Source organism: Saccopteryx bilineata, chromosome 1 (genome assembly GCF_036850765.1).
Source record: "Saccopteryx bilineata isolate mSacBil1 chromosome 1, mSacBil1_pri_phased_curated, whole genome shotgun sequence".
NCBI lineage: Eukaryota > Metazoa > Chordata > Mammalia > Chiroptera > Emballonuridae > Saccopteryx > Saccopteryx bilineata.
In genome coordinates, this window is record NC_089490.1 from 79,690,267 (window position 1) to 79,712,779 (window position 22,513).

The 22,513-nt window shown below is 47.9% G+C and overlaps 1 protein-coding gene across 1 annotated transcript in view; it reads right to left on the minus strand.

The window, feature by feature from the left end:
- Positions 1-22,513, minus strand: part of MOV10L1 (Mov10 like RNA helicase 1) — a 55,307-nt gene that overhangs the window by 24,377 nt on the left and 8,417 nt on the right. Inside the window, exons 3-10 of the mRNA XM_066253048.1 lie at positions 21,356-21,518; positions 11,795-11,907; positions 10,211-10,398; positions 7,309-7,458; positions 6,824-7,068; positions 6,400-6,511; positions 5,287-5,481; positions 2,873-2,987 (exon numbers count right to left, since the gene is read on the minus strand). Of these exons, the coding sequence (XP_066109145.1) occupies positions 2,873-2,987; positions 5,287-5,481; positions 6,400-6,511; positions 6,824-7,068; positions 7,309-7,458; positions 10,211-10,398; positions 11,795-11,907; positions 21,356-21,518 (1,281 nt within the window). The remainder of the gene's footprint in view (positions 1-2,872; positions 2,988-5,286; positions 5,482-6,399; positions 6,512-6,823; positions 7,069-7,308; positions 7,459-10,210; positions 10,399-11,794; positions 11,908-21,355; positions 21,519-22,513) is intronic.

Here is a 22,513-nt window from a genome sequence, read left to right on the forward strand (position 1 = left end):
AGTGCTCGGCCAGTGCTCTTGTGTAAACAACCTCGTCAGGTTGGGGCTGTTCCTTAGCCTCAGCAGTGCTGCTGGCAGCGGGCTGCCCTGCCCTCAAGGTGGGGCCATCCTGGGTACCATAGAATATTTAGGAACATCCCTAACCTCTGCCTTCTAGATGTTACTAGCGCCCTAGTTATGACAACCAAAAATGCCTCCTGGGGGCAAACCTGAACCAGTGGATTCAAGGGGCAATTGCCAGAGCTCAGCAGGGCTGGGGACAGTGACCCCAGCTTGAATGCAGTGTCAGCAGCCCACCAGTGCTCTCCGTTCCCACCTAACAAGCTTTAAAGCGTAAAAGTATCCAACTGTTTCCAAGGAACTCAACTGTGTCCCACAACGAAGCTCAACGAAATAAAACCCAGGATTGTCAGCAGCTGCACAAGACCCACAATGAGGAGAAAACCAAGCACCAGAGACAGTGTGCTAGCTCGGGAGACAAGAGAACATCAAGCTTTTGTTAGAACTGGGCTGCTGATACCCAGCAAGGTGAGGAAAACGGAGCTCATGAAACACAGACACAGAGACGTAAAAAGACCCAAACTGAACTGCAGAAAAAAAAAGTCTCAGAAAAAATAAAGTCTCACAAAAAAAAAGTCTCACAAAAAATACAGTGAACAGGACTACACACTGCAAAACAAAAAAAATAGTGACCTTGAAGATGCAGTAACAGAAACCGTCCAAAACACAACGCGAGAAGGAATGCGTGCAGTGAGAAGGGATGAGCTCAACAATAGGAGGCTGGAAAACAAGCAGAGAACCAGGGATGTGGGGGGACGGCAGGAAGGGTATCTGAGGACAATGCACAAAAATCTACATCAGAGGAAAGCAATCAGCCCACATAGCCAAGAAGCTCAAAGAACCCCAAGAAATGTGAAAAAAACTGCCCCAGGTGTGCCAGGGCGGGTGCTCAGCATCCTGGGACTTCTGCAGACATGAATGCCACTGAGCACTCGAAGGCAGTCCAGTCTGTTTGCATGAGCACCCGTGGAAGCGGGGTCAACCGGGCACAGGGCACCAGGACTGGTAACTACACAGGCAGCATAGGATCCATCTTCAAAATGCTTATACAGGCAGTGGCGGGATTCAGCTGGTTCACACCAGTTCAGCAGAACCAATACCTAATTTTTTGTTGAGTTTGGCAAACTAGTTGTTAAAATGGCACTCGTAACCAGAGTTCTAAGGTGAGTGCTTGGGTAGCTGTGCAATGTGGAAATTACAAATTTACATTTCTTACTTTTTTTTTTTTTTCCTTTTTCACTTTTAATTTTCTAAAAGCTGTAAACGGGGAGAGATAGTCAGACTCCCGCACGCGCCCGACTGGGATCCACATGGCACGCCCACCAGGGGCGAAGCTCCGCCCACCAGGGGGCGATGCTCTGCCCCTCCTGGGGCCGCCCTGCCGTGACCAGAGCCACTCCAGCACCTGGGGCAGAGGCCAAGGAGCCATCCCCAGCGCCCGGGCCATTTTCGCTCCAATGGAGCCCCGGCTGCGGGAGGGGAAGAGAGAGACAGAGAGGAAGGGGGGGGGTGGAGAAGCAAATGGGCGCCTCTCCCATGTGCCCTGGCCAGGAATCGAACCCGGGTCCCCTGCATGCCAGGCCGACGCTCCACCGCCGAGCCAACCGGCCAGGGCCTACATTTCTTACTTTTCTAATGTTCATCTGCGCAACAGCCTATTCTAAGCACCCGTAGTGATGTTCATTCCATCTGTAGGTGAAAAAATAGCAAGTGAGGATGCCAATCAAGAAGCAATATGGAGCCTGACCAGGCCATGGCACAGTGGATACAGCATTGGACTTAGGACGCGGAGAACCCAGGTTTGAAACCCAGCTTGAGCATGGGGTCGCTGGCTTGAGTGTGGGATCATAGACCTAACCCCATGGTTGCTGGCTTGAGCCTAAATGTCACTGGCTTGAAGCCCATGGTTGCTGGCTTGAGCCCAAGGTCACTGGCTTGAGCAAGGGGTCACTCTGCTGTAGCCCCTGTCAAAGCACATATGAGAAAGCAATCAATGAACAACTAAGATGCTGCAACAAAGAATTGATGCTTCTCATCTCTCCCTTCCTGTCTGTCCCTATCTGTCCCTCTACTCTCCCTCTGTCTCTGTCAAAAAAAAAAAAGAAAAAGAAAAAAAAGAAGCAATATGGAAATATCTTAAATAACAATTTTACTCTTTTTTTGGTCAGGTATTTAATATTTTTTCATTAATATTTTTAAACTTTTCTTATAGCAACCTAGTTTGGTGTACCTTTTTTATTGTTCTTATTTAAGTATTAAATGCATGAAATAATAAACAAATTTTTGGTATACTGTTTTTTTTTATACTTAAAACAGTCATACTTTTGTACTTAAAAGGGCAGAGAACCGGTTAAATTACTTGAATCCCATGCAGGTTGACTAGCACTGCAAAAGTGGGCGGTTTTTATAAAAAGTTTGGACGACCCCTGGAACCTCACAACATTAGCAAAAAAGCCAAGGAGAGAAAAATGGAGCCTCCTTCCCCACCAAAGCTTGAAGGCCTGAGGCAACTGTGCAAACTACAAAGGAAGACAGTCCAGACAGGAAGTCAGCAATCATAAAAATAAGTGGAAAACGTGAATAAAAAACAAACAGTAAGATGGCAGGTTTAAACCAAATCGTATCAATGATCACACACAGTGTAAGTTGTCTCAACAGGACACCTGGAGGGCAGAGACAATCACAGGGTTCCCAGCTGCCCCTGGCAAAAGTGGAGCAGGCTGAGGGCTGCACCTGACAGGGTCTGTCTGGATTTTGCCAGAATGCTTGGGGTAGTGACACATTGGTGCCTCTCATCAGGCACTTCCCTTACCTCTGCAAGTAAGGGCTGGAAAGTCAGTATGTCAATTTTTTGCTCCACGCATTTCTTCAGTCGTTCAGGTATTGGATACTGGGGAAGGAAACTTGGAAGCTGGCGTCTTGAGTTCCTTAAAAAAGAAATTCACAGTTGGAAATGATTCTTAGTCACACAGCACCTGATACAAACATTTTACTCTCACACCCAAGCTCATTAGTCACCACAGGTCAGGAGGAGAGCTGCTGGTGTCATCAGCAGGGTACCAACGTCTACTTCAGCTCTGGGCTATCCTCCCCACCAGGTCCCACTAGGTCCTCTCGAGTCCAAATGGAGGGGTGGCGTGGCCTCACCTACAACAGAGGTGGGCCAGCGCACAAGGACCCTGTTTCAGACCAGCGGGTCTGAAACAACTATTTCTAAGCTTCCAGTGACCTGAACACTGATAGCAATGCCCAATGAGGATGTGACCACAGAGACCCTCAGCACGACTGCAAGCACACTGGTGGCAGCCCTGTCAGGCTCCCATGCTCAGCTTCCTAGTCTTCTGGGCAGGTCAGTGTTGCCCCCGCGCTCCGCCTTCCCTGGGAAGTTACTGAGTCAGCCACCGGCATGAAGAACATCATCACCACTACTATGGGCAAGTCCAACATGCCAACATGCGGCAGGGAGCATGTTGCTTCAGAGGAGCATCTGACCTAAGTAAGGGCTGCCACTGGCATGGCCCTGTTCTAACTTGCTCACACTTTTGCCCGAGTGGATGAGGCTAGTGCTTCCTTCCTTGTTCCCTAACAGTCACCACATATGTGGGTTCTTTCAGGTCAGCTTCTTGGCAGGGATGCCCTGGAGGCCATTACAGGGACACCTTTCCCCCAGTGGTGTGCAAGGGCTAGATGAGCACACATGTGGAGTGTGTGTAGAAAGCAGAAGGCAGTCAGTAAGTGACAGCAAAGTACTCATTTCTGACGTGAACATGAGATGGGGACAGATCATCTCCCTCACACATTCAGCTAAGTGGCCTGAATGGCCCTCTGATCACACGGCCTCAAGGGGCAAGTGGACAGATCGTGCTGCTTGCAGCCTGGAGCGCCTGCAGGCTCAGCCAAGTGTCCTCAGTGTGAACACACGAACACACTGCTCTGGATGCGCAGGGCTGCCAGGGCGTGGTGGTGGTGGGGGGCAGTGCAGACACTGGGTGCCAAGGATGCCTTGGGACACCTGATCCAACAGGACAGGCACTCTGGGTCACTAAGTTGAGGACAGGAATGTCTCTTGTCTCAGAGAAACTCATGCACAATGACAATCATTAATATTCCAAAGGAAGTGACTGTCCAGGGGATTAAACACCTGTCCTGGTTAATTTCACTCCTAGGTTATGCAATTTCCACTTGGAAGGTGCCTGGTGAAACTCTAACAATAGCCAGGGTTCTGAGAAGCTTCTGGGACTTTCCTGAATGCCATGGGAACTTCTCGTCCCCAGGTTCTAGGTCCTGCCCCAGAGCATACTCTTACTGACCAATGACCATCATTACTGGTCATGCCAGATCCTGCACATTTGACAGACCTCAGCACCACACCAAGGAGGACTATGACTTTCCAAATGTGACTGAATCTCAGGATAAGAGGCTGACCCAGGTCACATACCTCCCCTGTTCAACCCCGGAGGTCAACAGCCTCACAACACTCTCTGCTAATAGATTTTTCTTCTGCTGTAAAACTAGTCAAAACCCAAGACAGCTTATCTGAAACTGCTACTGGGCAAGATGTATCTGAAATTCAGGACTTCCCCATCCTGGAGAAGAAGGTAGTACATGTCCCCTGTGGGTTCTAGGTGGTTCCTGAGATAACCCATCGCGATCACAGCTGCGGGCAAGTGTTCACAGCGCACAGGACAAGGTTTGGAATACCATCACATCCACAGAGGTCAGATTTTTTGGCACCAAACTTTCCAGAGGTTTTGGACCTGTAGCGCCCTTGAGATGATATAGTTGACATCTGGGTGACCCCACAGCCTCAGCAAACAACAGTGTTGTTCTGAGTTTCATTCTTCAAGAAGCCAACCAGCCCTGCTAACCCAAATACAAGTGACACTTGGGTGCTATGACAACTCACAAAGGCCACACCAGTCATTTGCCTCTGGGCCCCCACACAGGACATGGGCTGTCTCGGAAGATGGCTGGGCTGCCAGGAAGATAACAGGTGGTGGGAGCAAAGAAAAAGGTCACCATCTGGGAGGGTCACCCTGAGACCAGCTGGGGTGTTGAAGGCCCACCTCCCATCCTCACACACCCTGTGGGCTGCACCCTGACGCCCCTCAGGCATGGTTTTGTGCAAACACTTTGTCCCCCAAATGCAAGAGTTGAAAGAGCCCTCAAATTCACTCTGCAAGCGAGAGTGCACACCCGGCCGTGCTGTCTTTCCTGTCCCAGTACCTTTTCTGTGTGGTCACGACAACTGTGGTTTTCATGGGAGGTGGCGCCTGGGGACTTTTAGACTTCTTCCACAAGAATGGCTCTCGCACGGAGATCAGGGACTCCTCCACACTCACCACATTCACCTCAAGGAAGCGCCCGATCAGGAAACTGGAGAAGCAGAGCAGGAGGAGCTCCCTGCAGCGGCCAGAAGCTCTGGGAGACACAAGACACAGATCAGCACTGGTTCCAGATGTGAGCGGCAGGCTCAGCACAGCCCTCCACGCATGCACGAGGAAAGCCAGAGCTCCTAGACCATGTCCTGCGCTTTGAACAATTCTTTTCATAGAGAAAAAAGGGACTTTCTACAAGCAATGTAATACTTTCCCAAGACAAAGTCAAGCATCCAAGTCTTTTTTGTAATTCTCAAACTGAAGAACAGTAGGAAATGTTTTCATTTTCCCAAGTTTCAACCAGAATCGTCCAACACAATCAGAAACTGATCTTCACTTTGCTTCCTAACCACTCTCCTGCTGTCATGCTGACCAGGCTGATGGACACCTGTGTCCCCAATGCCACTCCTGGTCCTGCATCATCATGTGTCAAAGGTCATGAAGAGCGGCCACCTCACATGGCACTGGTTGAAGAAGCCTTAGGTGTCACTGGGGTTGGGCAGTGCTGGCTTGAAGCAAGGCCGGGAATACTCAGGTCCCCGTTTTAAAAAGATTTATATAATTAGCAAGTGTAGATGGCAGACAAGGGAAGACCTGCAGCCAAAACGGCCAGTTGACAGGCGACCAGCAGGCAGCAGCAGGAGCTCAGGACAAGGGGAAGGAGGCAGGAGAGAAGGAGATGGCCCAGCTCCCACAGGCCGAGGGTGTCCAGCCTGTCCTCTATCACTCAGAAGCTAGGGGACGAGTGGGGGCCACTGCCAGGCTGGGCAGGGGCACTGCCTCATGCGGCTGAACTCACTCAAGCTACCACCTCCACCAACACTTGTTCTTATGAGTCCCATTGAAAGAGCTGCAGATACTGTTTATAATATCGAACCCAGAAGGACCATACATGGGACCTAAAAGATAGACATGCCCATGTCCCCAAGGCACACTCACTGCAAACCCTCCAGCCACGTACTTTGCCTCACAAATGACCACAATCAGGGTTTTTTCGCCAGGAGGGATGAGCCTGCTGTGTTCTGCCTGTATTGGCTCCTTCCTCGAGACACTCTGCTCTTTTTCTCCATCTTCTTTACAGGGATGGTCATTGGGGAGATGAAATTAGAACAAAGGTAAATTATTTTTGACAGTGGTGTACACCTGTAGACCAAGGTACATCTTGGACACACAGCCAAGCACCAGATTGGGATGACACAAAGCAAGCTGAAAGTAGTCAGCCTTTCCACAATTTAGAATGACACACGTCCAGGTATTATTGAGCGACTTCTGTCCCTGTCCCCAGCCCCAAAACATCAGAGAAGGTCTAGAACTGAAGAACTGGCAGCATCTAGGGACCCTAGGCCTAGCCTGGCCGGGGCTCAGGAGGCTGACGGAGTGTCTACCTGGAGAGACTGGTGTGCTGTGGGCCAGGCTGCGCTCTGATGTCTGTTCAACTCTGGGGTCTCGGCAGCTGTCTACTGAGCCAACACTCTCATCTGAGAAGTCTTCTCCCTTCTTAGGGCCAGAGCCAGAAGGTGCTGGTGTGCAGCACTCGGTTCTCCTCAGGATGTGGAGCCGGAACTGTCTGCTTTTGTCCCAGCCAGCCAGCTTGCAGCTGACCAGGTTTTGAGGAACATCTCCTTTATTCCTGCACAAAGGGAACTAGCCATGAACAGAACTTCTGATGCTAAAATATTTAGTTACAGTAGAGCACAGAACTCAAAGTAACTACTGAACTAGCAGCTGCAAATACCTTTATAAGTAAAAAGAAGGTTTTAGGGTGGACATTTTCATAAAGGAAAAAATGAGCAAAGTACAGTTGGTTCTATAGAATTTCTTAACTCATAGCTTGAGACCCATTCCCGTAACTTCACATGAGTGCACTTACTCTATGCAGATCACCATGTTCTTACTCTCGCCCTCTGTCAGCGCTCCAAAGTTCGTTATTCTTGTGACTTCAATGTTGCCTTTGTTTTTTAGTAACAGGGCCTCACAGGCCTCTTCAGCAGCCTCGACCTTGGTGGAGGTGGAACTGTCTCTGGAGAAAGACCCAGCAACCATGTCACCATCCTGTGCAGCTGCCTCGAGGCACCACACCCTCCCCCTACCTGCCTCTCCTCCAGACCTAAAGCACCAGTGGAAAGACAAGCTGCCCTGCTGGATAAGGGACAAAGTGCACCCCAGAGAGGTGACCAGACATTGACCCTCCAATTCTGAAGGTCTGCAAGGAGGATAACAGTCATCCTCAGGGACAAGAATGGCAGTCCTACAAACTCCAGAGAGGAGGAGGCAACCAGTGGTGATACCTCAAAAGAGGTCCTGGGCCTCGGGAGGGGTAGGGAAGGGTGTTGCTTATCAGGGACTCAGCAGGCTTACATTTGGGAAGAGTTTTGTTGCTTCCCAGTATTTGAAAACAATTAAATGAGAAGTTTTTCTCCTCCCTGAGCCTGGACCTGATTCCCTTTGGTTCAGATACTGTTCACCTGAGCGCTGCCCCCAGGAGGCCTACCTGGCATGCTCCCCGCCTGACCCACCTGCAGCTACATTCAGAGCCTATGCATTCCTAGCCTCTGTCCACATGCAGTGACATTCTCACCGCACTCATGACCCTCCCTCAGCTAGATGCTGCCCCTCAAATTCCCTGTCTTCCTAGGCCACCCCTTCCCTTCCTCTTCTCCAGCACAAGTACCGGCAGGCCGGGTGGCTGAGAGTGCAGCAATGGACACGGTCAAGCCTCAGGGGCCGCACAGCTGACAAATCTGCTATGGAGGAGTGGGGTTGTGAGGGATAGACAACAGACATACCCTCAACTCTTTACAGTGTAGACTTGTCTGAGTGCTTTTCCAGGCACAGGGTGCCAGCTGATGGCTTTCCTAGCCCGGATGCCAGGTCTTGAAACCAGACCAAATGCAGCAGTCCACAGGCATGACTGTAGAGTACTCAGACCCAACCCAAGTCCTTGAGAAATGCAAGAAATCAGCATACAGGAGGAACCCAGAGATGAAGACAAGAGACAGCTTGAATCACTCAGCCTCCCACAGGAATGCAGAGACCCAGGAGGAGGCAGATGGCCTGTCATCTATCTCAAGAGCAGAGCACGCTGATCTACCTTAGGACCTGCGCTGTCCTTTGTCCGCACATGACTAACTGCCCCTAGTACCATTACTAACAGCCCTGAATCACATAAGAAGAGTCAGCAGGAAAGTGTGAGGCGACTGGGTCAGCAGACAGTTCCATTAAAAACACTGTATTTGTTTCAGTCTGTGTCCCTGTGTGCTGGCTCCACAGTGATGGGCAGTACAAGCTCCATGAGATTAGGCTTTGTGTGGTCACAGGGTTAGGAATGACATGATTAGGAATGACATGCAGGTTTTGCCCCCACTACTTTGGCCAATGGGGAAGATGGCAGGAGGGGCAGGGTCCATAGAAGGGCAGGTGCTCTGCTTGGCACACACAGTGGGCACATTGCACTAGTGCTGTACTTTGGACATTCAAGTTAGTAGCCGGATAGTGGGTCTGAGTGGCTATAGCTGTGGTGTCTAGATGGGCTCGTGTAGAAAAATGGTCAGACAGGAAGCTGGGGATAGTGTGGGGGCAGAAATGTGGCCCCCTCTGTGCCAGACCTCCTCCTGTGTCTGAGACAGTGAGCACACGGGGCAGCTGCTGATCCCATGCTTTCAAGATGGGTGTTTGTTGCGCTCCCCTGGATCCAGCAAGTCCCTTCCTCTACTCACATCCAAGTGCCACTGTGATGGCACGAGGACACCTGGATTTAGGAGTTTAGGCCTGGCTCACAGCCAGGCTTGATGTCAAAGGTGGAGCCCTCCCTCTGCCCTGTGAAGATAGCTATTTGAAGCAGAAAAGGGAGAAGACTTATGGACCAGGTCTGGGGTTAGTCACCAGCCAGGGATCACCAGCACCCCTAAAGGATGGCTGCCGACTCCCACTGTAACCCAGGGCTGACTGAGGGGGCTGGCCAGGAAGGAACTGGCCACAGGCAGGAGCCAGCTGGCTGTGCCCACCCACTGCATGCAGCAGATGCTGGTGTGCCCACCAAGCCACTCCTCTGAAAGCATAAGTCACAGAAAGTGTTAAGAGGTCCATGCTGGAAAGGAACATGACACCCAGACAAGACAGAGGCCCTGAGGCCTGAACTGGTTGCTGGACAGGACAGACCAGGCAGGCCGCTTCAATTACTCCCACAGCTGGAGCAGCAGTCAGCCTGTCCAGCAGTTCTGCCCCTCACAAACACAACACCCCCCCCCCCCCCCCCCCCGTTCAGCTGTTGCATATGGAGATGGGCAGAAAATGAGCTGCATTCCAGTGTGGAAAGGAGTGGATGGGCAGGACAATCAGGGCCTGTGCAGCGCAGCGAGCTCCCTGAAGCGATTGCTGAGGAGGAAGGTGGAGATGGGGTGTGTCATGCTGAGAGCTCTGGGAGCCGCCTGTCAGACGTGGAGGCCATGCGGGCACCACTGGGAGGACACAGGCACAGGGCATCAGTCATGTCCAGTGTGTTCTATAAAATGCTAACATGTTAAACAAGGTATAAACCCACCAAATATGGAAACCATTCAGGTCAAACAGGTAAGAGGGAGCCTTTAATCAACCTCTGATTAAGCATCATGAACACGTGGGAGGAGACAGCCCCCTCCTACCACTGTCCTACCAGGACATGGGCATAGACATGGATATGGACAGTGGCCATCAGCTAGTGTAAGTAACTCTCACACCCTCCTGCGTCACCCTCACAATCCCTCCCCACGCCAGCCCACAGTAGGTCCCCTTACCGTTTTTTCACTGGAGTCACGCACAGGGCCCTCCACATGTAGCATGACTGACTGCTCTCCACTACCACGGCGTTGACCACGTCATACCTCTGTGGCACATACCCCTCTGGAAGCTTCAGGGAGTCCAAGGTGAAAAAAACGCTGTCATCGATCACCCCATTTCTTCCACAGAGGCTAGAAATGCAGACCTGTGGACACAGCGTCCAGATAGCCTCTTCTGGCCTCAAAAGAAAAGGCCTGGTGACCACAGCTTCCCCTTGCCTTGACCCCTGCAGACAATTAGGTGGGGTGGGAACCTCGGGAAGAATGGGACCCTGTTGTCAGAGCAGAAGCAACGCCCTGAAGATGACACCAGAAGTGGGTACCTTGGTACTAGGGCCCCGTGCATGCCACCCCCCCCACTGTGGTCCCAGCCACACGCTCAAGTCCTGCACCCTACTGAACTCACTGCCCAGTCAGAACATAAGCACTTCTGCATAAAGTTCCCCCCTTAGGACTTAACCAGGACAGCATACTACTGTTGGAAGCCAATCAACAGCTGCTGGTTGACATAATCACAGCAGAGACCAACAACTGCTGGTTGACACAGTCACAGCAAAGAAAAGGCCCAACAATACTTCCCCCTTTAACTTTCTGAATTAATTTGGTTTTTTATCCCCCCCTTTTCTGGGTGTGTGTGCTATCATTTATGGCGCAGGGATAATAGCACCATGCTTTCCCTGCAGATGCATAGTAATTTTTCTGGAAATGACAGAGGGTGTGAGCTCCATAGAAAAGCCTATAAACCCCCTTGCCTGGACCCATAGACATAGGAGGCTGGCTATGATACCCCAGAAAAGGGCTAAGTCTGTGGGAAAATTCCCTCCTATAAATCATATTAGGAAAAAATAGATCGTGACTTATGAATAGGTAGGAAACAGTAACTATACACAAAAGCACCTTTCAGCTTTCACCTAATCCATTACTTTACCTTCCTGGCCTTTTCATATAACAGAATAGAAAAACTTTCCTTTCCTCTTGCATACCTGACCTGCAGGTAGTGGAATACTCTGAGAAAAATAAAGTTAGAACTTAACTAGTATATGAATATAGTAGACAAATAAAATTTGACTAGACAATAAGACATTAGGTAAGGTAGAGTTATTAATCAATACTGACCTTTTAGAAGCTTGCACAAAAACTGTTTTTGCTGTTTTCAAGTTATTGTATAGCTGTACTTAGAATGACTTACCACATGATTTATAGCTTATAGAAATGTACTAACTGTTGCCTAGAAATATGTAACCATAGTGAAACAAAAACAATTATTAATCAATGCATTCTGTATACCATGTGATTGTATTAGTGTGTGCCTATAAAAATAAAGCTGTACTAGCCATTGGCAGAGATGCCTGGCAGTGAATCTAAAGAATTCAGCTCTTTCATTCATTTTGTGCCAACACCGTCTCTTCCTGTGGGACTCCTGGATTCCCCCCGCGGCTGGACCCTGGCACACCAGCGGGTCTTCTCTGGCCACACCTGAACCTGAGTACGATGACCCCCATGCACCCAGGAATACCGGGATGAGGGAGGGCCAGTACCTACCTTGTCCACACGCTTGTACCGCAGTGGCTGCACTGACACGGCCTCACTGCTCCACGTGCCCGGCCGGATCCAGTATGTGGCCTCCACCCAGTCTCCCTTGCATGGCTTAAAACCTCCAAGGCAGGAGAGCAGTGTTACCCAGGTCTGCATTAACTGCAGTGCCCAGCCCTCAGAAGGAACGGTACACTGGTCCTTCCTGCTCTAGCTGAGACATGGGGTGCTCTGCTGGCAGGGACAAGTCTGCCACCCTAAGTCTCCTCCAGACCCACCTGGCTGCACGGTCTCCTCCCTTCAGCCCAACCCTCCCTACCAGACAGGCCTGTGGCCAGGTGGCCACACTGGCCACAGTATCAGGAGGCCATCTGGTTTCAGACAGTCCCCACATTTTTCATTAAAACTCTAAGTATTATTATTAACAACTGCAACAAAATAAGCTCAGTGGCAGACCTCTGTTGTCACCTTCAAACTCCAGGAGCTGTGGACGCACATGTAGTGCAACCACAGGCACTTGTCTCGGCCAGCTCTGCCAAGAGGCAGTGTGAGTGCCCCTCCTGCTTGGGGACACACAGGGTAATAGGGACAAAGGGAAGTAAGGGCTGGCAGCTCAGGTGGGAGCACACAGTGCCTGCCAGGTGGCTGTGTTGCGGCCTGTGCCATGGCCCACAGGTGCACAGTGCCACCAGGCCTGCTGAAAGGCTAGGTGGGACAAGGTGCAAAGCCCCGTGACATGGATGCAGTCACAGGCAGTGATAACAGAGAGCAGGCCAATTGTGGTACCCAGTGCAGGGCCACAACTAGTTACAATTCTATAGTAAACTCTTCTGAAAGCAATATGTTCAAGAAACAAAGTACAAATCTGGACGCTGAGTTTGTTTCTCAAGGAGGCAAGTGATGAGCACAGCTCCTGTTCCACACAGGGCCAGGGAGGCAGCTGACTGTGTGCCACATAGCTGTGCTGCCCAGGGCCAGCTGTGCAGGGAAGGATGGTGCCTGGAGCAGTGACACGCAGGAGAGAGGCTCCATGTGGCATTTTGTTTATTAAGTCACTTTAACATAATTTTGCTAACTTTTAATTCCAAATCTTCTGGAACACATATGAGTAGTGAAGTAATAGCTACCAACGTGCTAACTATATAAACACTGTATTTTATTTCATTTCTTTTTTTAAAAATTAATTTATTTTTTCTAGAGAGGGACAGACAGACAGGAAGGGAGAGAGACGAGAAGCATCAATTCTTCATTGCGGCACCCTAGTCGCTCGATCGCCCTCCCACATGTGCCCTGACCAGGGGGCCACAGCCAAGCCAGTGACTCTTGAGTCCAAGCTGGTGAGCCCTGCTCAAACCAGATGAGCTCGCGCTCAAGCTGGCAACCTCGATGTCCCAAACCCGGGCCCTCCGCTCCATCCACTGCGCCACCGCCGGGTCAGGTTATTTCATTTCTTTTTGAGAGAGAGTGAGACACAGAGAGACAGGAAGGGAGAGAGATGAGAAGCATCAACTCATAGTTGCGGCCTTTTAGTTGTTTATCAATTGCTTTCTCATATGTGCCCTGAGTGGGGTGGGGGACTCCAGCTGAGCCAGTGACCCCTTGCTTAAGCCAGTAACCTTGGACTTAAGCCAGTGACCTTTGGGCTGAAGCCAGCAAGCATGGGATGTCTACGATGCTGAAGCTGGCGAGCCCGCACTCAAGCCAGTGATCTTGGGGTTTTGAACCTGGATCCTCAGTGTCTAAAGTTGACGTTCTATCCACTGCGCCACCACTCAGGCTAAACAATTACTTAAAAAAGAAAAACAATGAAGCAAATTCAAATAAGTTTGATGTTTTTTTCTCTGCCAGAATCATGGAATGAAAATAAAGATTTGGACGGTCATTCTGTTGAAGATGATATTGCAACTGTAAATTCAGTTTTAAAAACCCAACACTAGAGTAAAATTTTTGATTCAACAATGTTACCATGTGAACAAGTTTGATTCATAATAAAGACAAGATCCACACCTGCTGAGATTATTGGATGCTGGGAATGTGTGAGTCTTTTGAAAGTCCTTCATTATTACAGAGTATCAGCTGATCCTGTTAAAATGAGGATCAGCTAGTGCCCCAGCAAAGCTGACAGCACTAGAGCCACAGAGCTTCTGGGACAACGTTGGTTGTGACACAAAACCCCAGGTCTCTTTGTAGCCCAACAATCCCAATTTTACAAATGTTTGAAACTTTCAATAAGTTCTTTGTAAGCCAACCCTACAATGGCGGTCATTTCAATTAAAAAATTTTTTCGGCCCTGGCCGGTTTGCTCAGTGGTAGAGCATCAGCCTGGCGTGCAGAAGTCCCGGGTTCAATTCCTGGCCAGGGCACACAGGAGAAGCATCCATATGCTTCTCCACCCCTCCCCCTCTCCTTCCTCTCTCTCTCTTCCCCTCCAGCAGCGAGGCTCCATTGGAGCAAAGATGGCCCAGGCGCTGGGGATGGCTCCTTGGCCTCTGCCCCAGGCGCTGGAGTGGCTCTGGTTGCAAAAGAGCGACGCCCAGAGGGGCAGAGCATCGCCCCCTGGTGGGCAGAGCGTAGCCCCCTGGTGGGCGTGCTGGGTGGATCCCGGTTGGGCGCATGCGGGAGTCTGTCTGACTGTCTCTCCCCGTTTCCAGCTTCAGAAAAATACAAAAAAAAAAAATAAATTTTTTTTCCACTGATTTGAGAAAGGGGGAGGGAGGGAAAGGAGGAGAGAGAGGGGTACAAACCCATTGTTTCACTTAGTTGTGTACTCACTGATTGCCTCTCATGTGTCCTGCGCAGGGCTTGAACTCATGATCTCGGTGCACTAGGATGATGCTCTATCCACTGAGCCACCTGGCCAGAGCCCCATTTTAATTTTTTTTTTATTATTATTTCTAGAAAATCCTATTTTAATTTTTTAAAGTGAGACTTTTAAATTTTAGTTATACTTCATCAAAATCGGTAGGGAATCCTTAATCAAAGTATCAATATATATGGGACCAGAAACCTTCAGCTTCAGAAGCTTTTTGAGAATGAAGTGTAGTTACTGGAAATACCAGGTGCGGGCAAGCAGACAGACACCGATGTCCTGAAAGTGCCAGCGGGAAGGCTGCAGTGGCTGGGCATATGGTGCCCAGGGTTTGCAGCAGAGCTCCTGTGGCAGGACTGGCCTACCCAACTGTGTGAAGTCTCTCCACAAAGCCCTCATTTTAACAGGATCAGCTGATACTCTGTAATAATGAAGGACTTTCAAAAGGCCCACACACTCCCAGCATCCAAACTGGGTGCCACATTCAAAAAGTCGTAGAGACAACTAATTTGAGTTTTTAGTTTATATAAATATTTGAACACCTCTGTACCCATAGGCACAAAAAACAGTACCTATGAGAACAGGTATAGCTACACATTTCAATAGGAATAACCCAGACTTTTGACTATCTTACATGTAGCAGAATTTGCTGAGCTCACTAACATTTCCCAATTAAAAATATCAAGGCCTACAGGGAGACCAATAAAAGGTGCCTACAATGTCAAGTCCATCAACTATGAATGAGCTCTGAAAGAGCCTCTAAGCATTGCCTGAAAAATGAGTTAATACCACATTGAGAAATGTACATTGGGCCCTGACCTATTGGCTCAGGGGTAGAGCGTCGGCCCAGTGTGTGGAAATCTCGGGTTCGATTCCCAGTCAGGGTACACAGGAGAAGCGCCTGTCTGCTTCTCCTCCCTTTCCCCTCTCCTTCCTCTCTATCTCTTTCTTCCCCTCCTGCAGCCAAGGCTCCATTGGAGCAAAGTTGGCCCGGGCCCTGAGGACGGCTCCATGGCCTCTGCCTCAGGCACTAGAATGGCTCCGGCTGCAACGGATCAATGCCTCAGATGGCAGAGCATTGCCCCCTGGTGGGCAGGCTGGGTGGATCACAGTTGGATGCATGCAGGAGTCTTTCTGACTGCCTCACTGCTTCTAAATTTGGAAAAATACAAGAAAAAAAAAGAAAAATGTACATTGTTCAGATCAATATCAGTGACGTAACACTAGGGATGCTAAGAAATTAGAACACGGCCCTGGCTGGTGGTGCAGTGGAGAGCATCATCCCAGAGTGTCAAGGTCAGTTCTATGCTAGTCTCCGGCTTCATCCCAGGGTCACCAGCTCGATCCTGGGGTTGCTGGCTTGATCCTGAGAATGCTGGCTCTAGCCCTGGTCAGGGCATGTATGATAAGCAATCAGTGGGTGCACAACTAAGTGAAATAAGTTGATGCTTCTCCCCCCCAAAAAGTTAACATGTACCAAGAATGACTATATAATCAATATTAAGTTGTTTTAGTGTACTCAACTATTGTTTCTCTTTTTTCTAGAAAGAATTTGTTTTGCAAACAGTTTAGTACTTCTTTAAAGGTCCTCCAATGTGACAAAATCAATTTGCAAATTGCTATACATATATGTTTTGAAAACTGACTTAATTTTAATGAAATTAAACACTGATCTTCCCTTCTAAGCTGGCGACCAGTCTGAACACTTCCCAGTCAACCTGTGGGAGTGGAATGGGCTGCCCTCAGGGCACATGGCAGCACCAACCCCACCTTGATCACTTACCTGCCACTCTGCTGGCACTTTCTATGGGCTAATCCCAACCAGAAGCCAGAGGTCAATGCAGGGTGGTTGGCAGAGAACAGATCTAGAGTTAGGAGACTGCTCAGTTCCAAAGGGCAAAGAGCTTGGCCGTAGGAGGGGGTGTTGGAGGCCTGGAACATGACCCAGAAGGAGCAGCCAGGGCCTGGGCAGCAGTTTTCGGAGTGACCAGCTGAGGACCTCAGCGATGTGGCACATGAAGACTGGTCCCTGCTGTGAGCAGACTTGTCACTAACAAGGCACCCTGACCAGGGCAGGGCCCAGACTACATGTGGTGCTGGGCTCTTGGCCGTTGCAGAAAGTTTCAGAAGGACCATGGAACTTCTGATTCATCTCACAATGGGTGCATAAACCAGTTTAGTTTGAAAATAAAGCCAGGCTGGGAGCTTAGGACATGTGGAGGAACTTCCCTCTCAGGACTGCTTTTGCTATGATCCATAAATTTTGAGTTGTTGTATGCTTTCATCTGTTTCAAAGAAAATTTTTGATTTCTTCCTTGATCTCATTGTTAACCCATTCATTATTTAATAACATGCTATTGAGCCTCCAAGTGTTTGAATGTTTTTCAGTTTTTCTGTTGTAGTTGATTTCTAGTTTCATGCCATTGTGGTAGAGAAGATGCTTGTTATGATTTCAATCTTAAATTTATTGAGACTCGTTTTCTGTCCTAACATGTGGTCTATCCTAGAAAATGTAACATGATTACTTGAAAAGAATGTATATTCTGATGCTTTGGGGTGAAATGATCTGAAGATATCAATTAAATCCAGTCAATTTATTGTGTCATTTAAGGCTGCTGATTCTTTATTAATTTTCTGTCTGGAGGATCTGTCCATTGATGTCAGTGGAGTATTGAAATCCCCTACTGTTATAATAGTATTGCTGTTGATTTTGCCTTTTATGTCCATCAAAATCTGCTTTATACATTTAGATGCTCCTATCCTAGGTCCATAAATATTTATAATGGTTACATTCTCTCATTGGGTTGCTCCTTTATCATTCATTATGTAGTGACCTTCTTTGTCCCTTACTATATAGCCTTTGTTCTAAAGGCTATTTTGTTAGATATAAGTATTGCTACCCCAACTTTTTTTCATTTCCATTTGCATGGAATATTTTTGCCATTCCTTCACTTTCAGTCTGTGTATCTTTTGTTCTGAGGTGGGTCTCTTGTAGACAGCATATGTAAGGGTCCTGTTTTCTTATCCATGCAGCTACTGTATATCTTTTGATTGGAGCATTTAATCCATTTAAATTTAAGGTTATTATTGATATATATTTATTTATTGACACTTTATTCTTTAAATTTATAATCTTTTCTCTTGATTTCTTTTTTTTTTCTTTCCTCTTCTTATAGCAGACCTTTTAATATTTCTTCTTATACTGGTCTGGTGGTAAAGGACTCCTTGAGCCTTTTTCTGTCTGGGAAGTTCTTTTTTCTCCTTCAATTTTAAATGATAGCTTTGCTGGACAGTTTGGTTTTAGGTTCTTGTTTTGCATCACTTTGATACTTCTTGCCAATCACTCTAGCCTAAAGGGTTTCTGTTGAGAAGATGTTACCGTTAAGGGGGTTCCTTTGTAGGCAATTAACTGATTTTCTCTTTGCAACTTTTAGTATTCTTTATTCCTTTAACTTTAGCATTTTAATTATGAGGTGCCTTGGTGTGGACCTCTTGGATTAGTCTTTAATAGGACTCTGTGCTTCTTGAACTTGTGTGACCTTTTCCTTTGCAATTTATCAAAGTTTTCAGCTATGACTTCTTTTATTTATTTATTTATTTTGTATTTTTCTGAAGCTGGAAATGGGGAGAGACAGTCAGACAGACTCCCGCATGCGCCCGACCGGGATCCACCTGGCACGCCCACCAGGGGGCGACGCTCTGCCCACCAGGGGGCGATGCTCTGCCCCTCCGGGGCGTTGCTCTTTTGCAACCAGAGCCACTCCAGCACCTGGGGCAGAGGCCAAGGAGCCATCCCCAGCGCCTGGGCCATCTTTGCTCCAATGGAGCCTCGCTGCGGGAGGGGAAGAGAGAGACAGAGAGGAAGGAGAGGGGGAGGGGTGGAGAAGCATATGGATGCTTCTCCTGTGTGCCCTGGCCGGGAATTGAACCTGGGACTTCTGCACGCCAGGCCGACGCTCTACCACTGAGCCCACCGGCCAGGGCCAGAAGTCTCTTCAAACAAATTCTCTATCCCTTGTTCATTCTATTCTCCTTCAGGAACCCCTATGATGCAGATGTTGTTTCTCTTCATGTTGTCACAGAGGTTTCTTAAGAGTTTCCTCAGTCTTTTTGAGCCTCTTTCTTTCTGCTACTCTGCTTATGTGCTTATGTTTATCTTATAATCTAAATTGCTGATTCGATCCTCTGCTTCATTCAGCCTGCTACTGATTCATTTTAGTGCAGTCTTCATTTCTGGTATTGTATTTGCCATTTCTGACTGGTTCTTTTTTAGTTTCAATGTCCTTTTTAATGCTTACTATGTTCTCACTCTGGTAACCCATTCTTACTCTAAGATCCTTGAACATCCTAATAACCATTATTTTAAACTGTGTCTGGCAGTTTGGTTACTTCCATTTCAATTAATTCTTCTTCTGGGGATTTCTCTTGTTGATTCATTTAGGTGATGCTTCTTTATCTACCTTTTTTGTCTGTGTATCAGGTTGCTCTGCTCTGACTCCCAAATTTGTTGTGGCATATCTATGAGGAAGGTGGGTTCAGTGGTACTGACCTCCAGGCCATCTGAGATCCTTGCTCTTGGAATGTTTCTTGAGGGTTATATTTACCTTCCTGTTGTATTTGAGTCTTGGATGCTGTTGGTCTTTTCGTGGGTCGAGTTACCCCTTCAGGCTGGCTGGCTCTAAAGGTCAACCTTGATCACGTGTATTAGATGATATTCAGTGTCCTACTGGGGCATATTTATTCTCAGCAGGGTCTGGTGCCTGCTGGACTCCTCCTTTGGGCAGGCTGCTTGTGTGCCTAGCTGAGTCCAGTGTTGGGTGTAGTACGCCACCCACTACTGATTGTGTTGGTTTTTGGTCCTCTTGGGCCAAATTCGGGTATGGGTAGATGTCAGGTATTATTTGTAACCTGACACTACTGCTGTGTTCACAGTTCATGTCAGCATTTTCTGTGCTTGGGTATTGTGGGAAGAGCCAACCTATGTATAAAGATCAGCTTCCTCCAGCTTAGAGCTGACAGCTCCATAAAAGGGCCCAAGTTTTCTAAGACATGCCTCCCCTTTTCAGCTGCTTTATCTCCTCTTGCAGCTTCCTGGTCTTCCCACAGAGCCTTCTATAGAAAGACTGTAGAGTGACTGCAGACTGGCCTCGTCCCACCAACCCTTTCACAGGTTGCAAGTTAGTGGGTTAGGGCAGCTGAGGCCTGGATGATTAATATTAGTAGGACTCATGGTCAGGAGCTCAGTATGGGGAAAGTGTCCCCTACTCCAGAGCCTAATCCCTCAGCTACTCTGGGGACTCCAATTCTATTTCTTCCCAGCAAAGTGAGAAGCAGGTTCAGATTGGGTAGGACTGACAGTCCCTTCTGTAGAAGTTCTTCCAGCTGGGGAGCCCCTGGTCTCAGGGGAGGAAGATCAAGAGAGTCCTCCCCTGGTGCTGATTGTGCCCCCCTAAGAGGTGGCTAAGCCCCTTGTCTGGTCCCAACAATAGGCTCCAAGGAACTCACTCTTTGAATGTCTGTGCTCTAAACCTCTCTACCTTCCCCCTGTGGAACTTAGCCCAGCAGGGCAGGATATCCAGGACTTCGGCCGGCTGATTGTGAAGCTCTACCTCATCCAATGCATGCAAGGTGCAATGTAAGTGTTGACCACAGAAAGTGGAATTTGCACCTGACCAGGCGGTGGCGCAGTGGATAGAGTGTCAGACTGGGATGCTGAGGACCCAGGTTCGAGACCCCAAGGTTGCCAGCTTGAATGTGGGTTCATCTGGTTTGAGCAAAAGCTCACCAACTTGGACCCAAGGTTGCTGGCTCAAGCAAGGGGTTACTCGGTCTGCTGAAGGCCCACAGTCAAGGTACATATGAGAAAGCAATCAATGAACAACTAAGGTGTCTCAATGCACAACGAAAAACTAATGGTTGATGCTTCTCATCTCTCCATTCCTGTCTCTCTGTCTCTGTCTATCCCTCTCTCTGACTCTCTCTCTGTCTCTGTTAAAAATAAATAAATTAATTAATTAAAAAAAAAAAGAAAGAAAGTGGAATTCGCCTCAGCTGGGTTTGGTGCCTGATGCGCTCTCCTTTTGGATATGCTACTACAAAGACTAGCTAGCTGGTCCAGCTCTGATGTAGTCTGTAGCTGGCCAGTTGATGTGTTGGTTCTGGGCCTCTTAGGAGGGAACCTGGTGCAGACCAGTGTAAGACACTGCCTGTGACTGACCCTCAGCAACCTTTTGGATCTATAGTAAATCAGAGTTTGTGGATGCCTCTGCTAGGCTTAGTAGGTAGTGTGGGAGGGGCCAACCTGTATGTAAGGATCAGATTCCTCCAGCTTGGACCAAGCTGCACATTTAGGCAGCTTTTACCAGCACTGGGCCTGGGGGCACATCAGCAGAAGACCCAAAGTTCCCTGAGATCCACCTCCTGCTGCCTGTCTGCTGGCTGCTTGTTGGGCTCGGCCACTGAAAAAACCTCTGGTAGAGTCTAGAGTCTGGGGCAATTCAGGGATTATAAAAGGTGGTGGGTGTGGCTCTCAACAAACTCACTTTTAGTCATTTTTTTTTAATTTATTCATTTTAGAGAGGAGAGAGAGAGAGAAAGGAGAGAGGAGCTGGAAGCATCAACTCCCATATGTGCCTTGACCAGGCAAGCCCAGGGTTTTGAACCGGCGACCTCAGCATTTCCAGGTCGACGCTTTATCCACTGCACCACCACAGGTCAACAAACTCACTTTTAAATGTTAAATAGAAACCCACCCAGCCTACCTTCACAAACACTTTCCAGAGAGAAGTATGTGGTCTGATTGATGTAGCCAGCATCCTTTATCAACGATGTCACACAGCCAATCAGGACTCGGGGGCTGGAGTCTGATAGCCCTCCACCCTGGTTTTTGCTGTCCTCTTCCCATTTATTAGAGACAGCGTCCACCTGAAAGACAAATAAACCACTACTTAAATCATAGTAAGAGGATCACAGGAAAAGCAAACTGAAAGCTAATACTCCTTATGAACAGAGATGCAAAAATCTTCAACATAATACTAGCAAATTGAATGCAACAAAATATTAAAAGGATTATGCACTGTAACCAAGGGGGGAACCTATCCCAGAAGGTAAGGATGGTTCAACACATGAAAAGCAATTGACATGATACATCACATTAGAAGTGCCAGGGGCAAACACACCATCTCAGGCAATGCAGAAAAGGCAGTGACAAAACTCAATATGCTTTCATAATGTAATGCTCAACTAACTAGGAATAGAGGGGAACCTCCTCAACATGAAAAAGGCCGTGTACAACATAGTCACCACTAACGTCATAGTGTGTGATGACAAATTGAAAGCTTTTTCTCTAAGACCAGGCATAAGGCACTGTTCAAAAGAGTACTGGAAGTTCTCACCAAAGCAGAGAGGGAAAAGAAGATAAACAAACAAACAACAGGAATCTAACCTGTAAAGCAGTGGTTTTCAACCTTTTTATACTTGGGGATCAGTAAAATTAGAAGAAGTATTTCAGGGACTGCTAAGGTAGAAATCACCCTCAGCATAGGTGAATTCAACTAAGATCATTGGGTCTATGATCTTCATACCACATCAGGGTGCTTAGTACAAAATTTCTTTCAGACTAGTGGTTGAAAAACACTGCTAAAGGACAAAGGAAAATAATCAGTTTGCAGATGGCATGATCTTATATGTAGAAACAACTAAACATTCCATAAAAAACCTTACAGTTAATAAATTCAGCAAAGTATCAGGATACAAAATCAACACATAAAAATCAGTTGTATTTCTATACACTTGTCATGAATAATCCAAAAAAGGAAATTAAAATACCAATTTGATACATACAGTAACATCAAAAAGAAAAGATTCTTAGGAATAAATTTAACCAAGAAAATGGAAGACTTATGCACTGAAAAGCACAA